Source organism: Fulmarus glacialis, unplaced genomic scaffold (genome assembly GCF_000690835.1).
Source record: "Fulmarus glacialis isolate BGI_N327 unplaced genomic scaffold, ASM69083v1 scaffold21956, whole genome shotgun sequence".
NCBI classification, from domain to species: domain Eukaryota; kingdom Metazoa; phylum Chordata; class Aves; order Procellariiformes; family Procellariidae; genus Fulmarus; species Fulmarus glacialis.
In genome coordinates this window covers 23,687-25,223 of record NW_009216561.1, presented here as the reverse complement: position 1 = coordinate 25,223, position 1,537 = coordinate 23,687, and the positions used below count along the sequence as shown (strand labels likewise).

Below are 1,537 nucleotides of genomic sequence, written 5' to 3'. Positions count from 1 at the left end.
CAGCCAGGAATTCCAGCAAGAAATTGGACTTGGGTTCTTTTTTGCTAATTCAGCTACAATCTCTTGTATTACTTTTTAAGCTGCCTAATGACCGTGAACCCTAGATTTCCCATTTGTGAAGGGGAATGAGGGGAGGGTGGTATAATGCGTCCTTAGAGGTTGCTTACAAAATTTTTCATTACTATGTGAGATGTTTGTAATGAAACCTTGGTGGAAGGCTCTTAAGAAGAGCGAACTAGTTTTGCTATTCTGCCCCCTATTGTAACATCTTGTGCCCAGAGTTCTGCTTTAAAAATGGTTAAACAAGGTGCATATATACACACTTGAGGCAAAAGTGGTCTTTATTTTGTTTTTCTCCTAGTACCATGAGCTCACGACACTCTGCCAGCCCGGTTGTTTTTACCAGTGCCAGAAGCTCACCTAAAGAAGAGCTTCATTCTGCTACTTCTCCGCAGCTCGCACCTTCTTTCTCCTCTTCTTCTTCCTCCTCATCTGGTCCTAGGACTTTCTACCCTCGCCAGGGTGCTACTAGCAAGTATCTGATCGGATGGAAAAAGCCAGAAGGGACAATAAACTCAGTGGGGTTTATGGATTCAAGAAAGTAAGACTGCTTTTTGGTTCTCTTGTTTGGTTATTTACTTTAATTGTAAAGAAGCATTGAGATCTGTGATACTTCTCTGTATAGAAGAGCTCAAGACTATGTAATAGAATGTTTAGTCTTCTGTAGAACTTAATCTCTAGAGTTCTGCAGTTGGGCTTAAATATTTGATAGTTGGCTAATCTAATTCACTGTTAAGTTGTAAAAGATTTTTTTTTTATCGTTTCTAGAGAGCTGTATGAATTTCAGTCCTATTAAAGCTTATCTTTCCTTGGGACTTTTTGAAGGTGACTCAAAAATGCTATTTGAGCAAATATTTAAAATCCTCTTAACATAGAGCCTGAGTTCTTCCTTAAGTCTCTCATCCACGTAGTAGTACCGTGCATGCTATGCCTTAGCTCTGTGGCACTCCATGTTGCCTTGTTGAGATTGCTGCCAGAATCCAGTCTAACTGGCTTAAAGCAAGTCAAGATCTCTCTGTGTTACAATATGCAACCATCTCTTTTAGAAGAGAAATTGAGAAACAACTTACTACTGAAAATATTGTTCCTTCAAGTCTAGCATGACTTGGAAAGCAAATCATTCAGAAAGCCCATTTCAAAGTAATTTATTCAACCCTTCTTGACTTTTATTGGGTCAAGCACAGTATCCCTAGATGATACTGATAACTGTTGAAAGGAGATGGTGAAACTTTGTGAAAATCGCATTATAAAAAGCCAGTTGAAAGATTAAAGAAACTTAGTGATTTGCTGCTTTTGGGCTCATTTAAGACATTTATATTTTTCAGTTTTGTACAGAATATACATTATTTTAATAGATTCAGTCCTTTATTGGGAAAATGTATTATGATAACCTTTGAGTGTATTGCTAGTTGATTTTTTTAACAAGGTTATTGCTTTAGCAGGTATTCATTAAGATGAGGCCCTGCTGTAGTAGTGA

At 37.6% G+C, this 1,537-nt stretch overlaps 1 protein-coding gene across 1 annotated transcript in view; it reads left to right on the top strand.

Moving 5' to 3' along the window:
• The first annotated feature begins 365 nt into the window (after window positions 1-365).
• The window catches only part of LOC104077936 (signal-induced proliferation-associated 1-like protein 1), an 11,123-nt gene continuing 9,951 nt past the window's right edge, over window positions 366-1,537 (top strand). Inside the window, exon 1 of the mRNA XM_009579361.1 lies at window positions 366-601. Within this exon, the coding sequence (XP_009577656.1) occupies window positions 366-601 (236 nt within the window). The remainder of the gene's footprint in view (window positions 602-1,537) is intronic.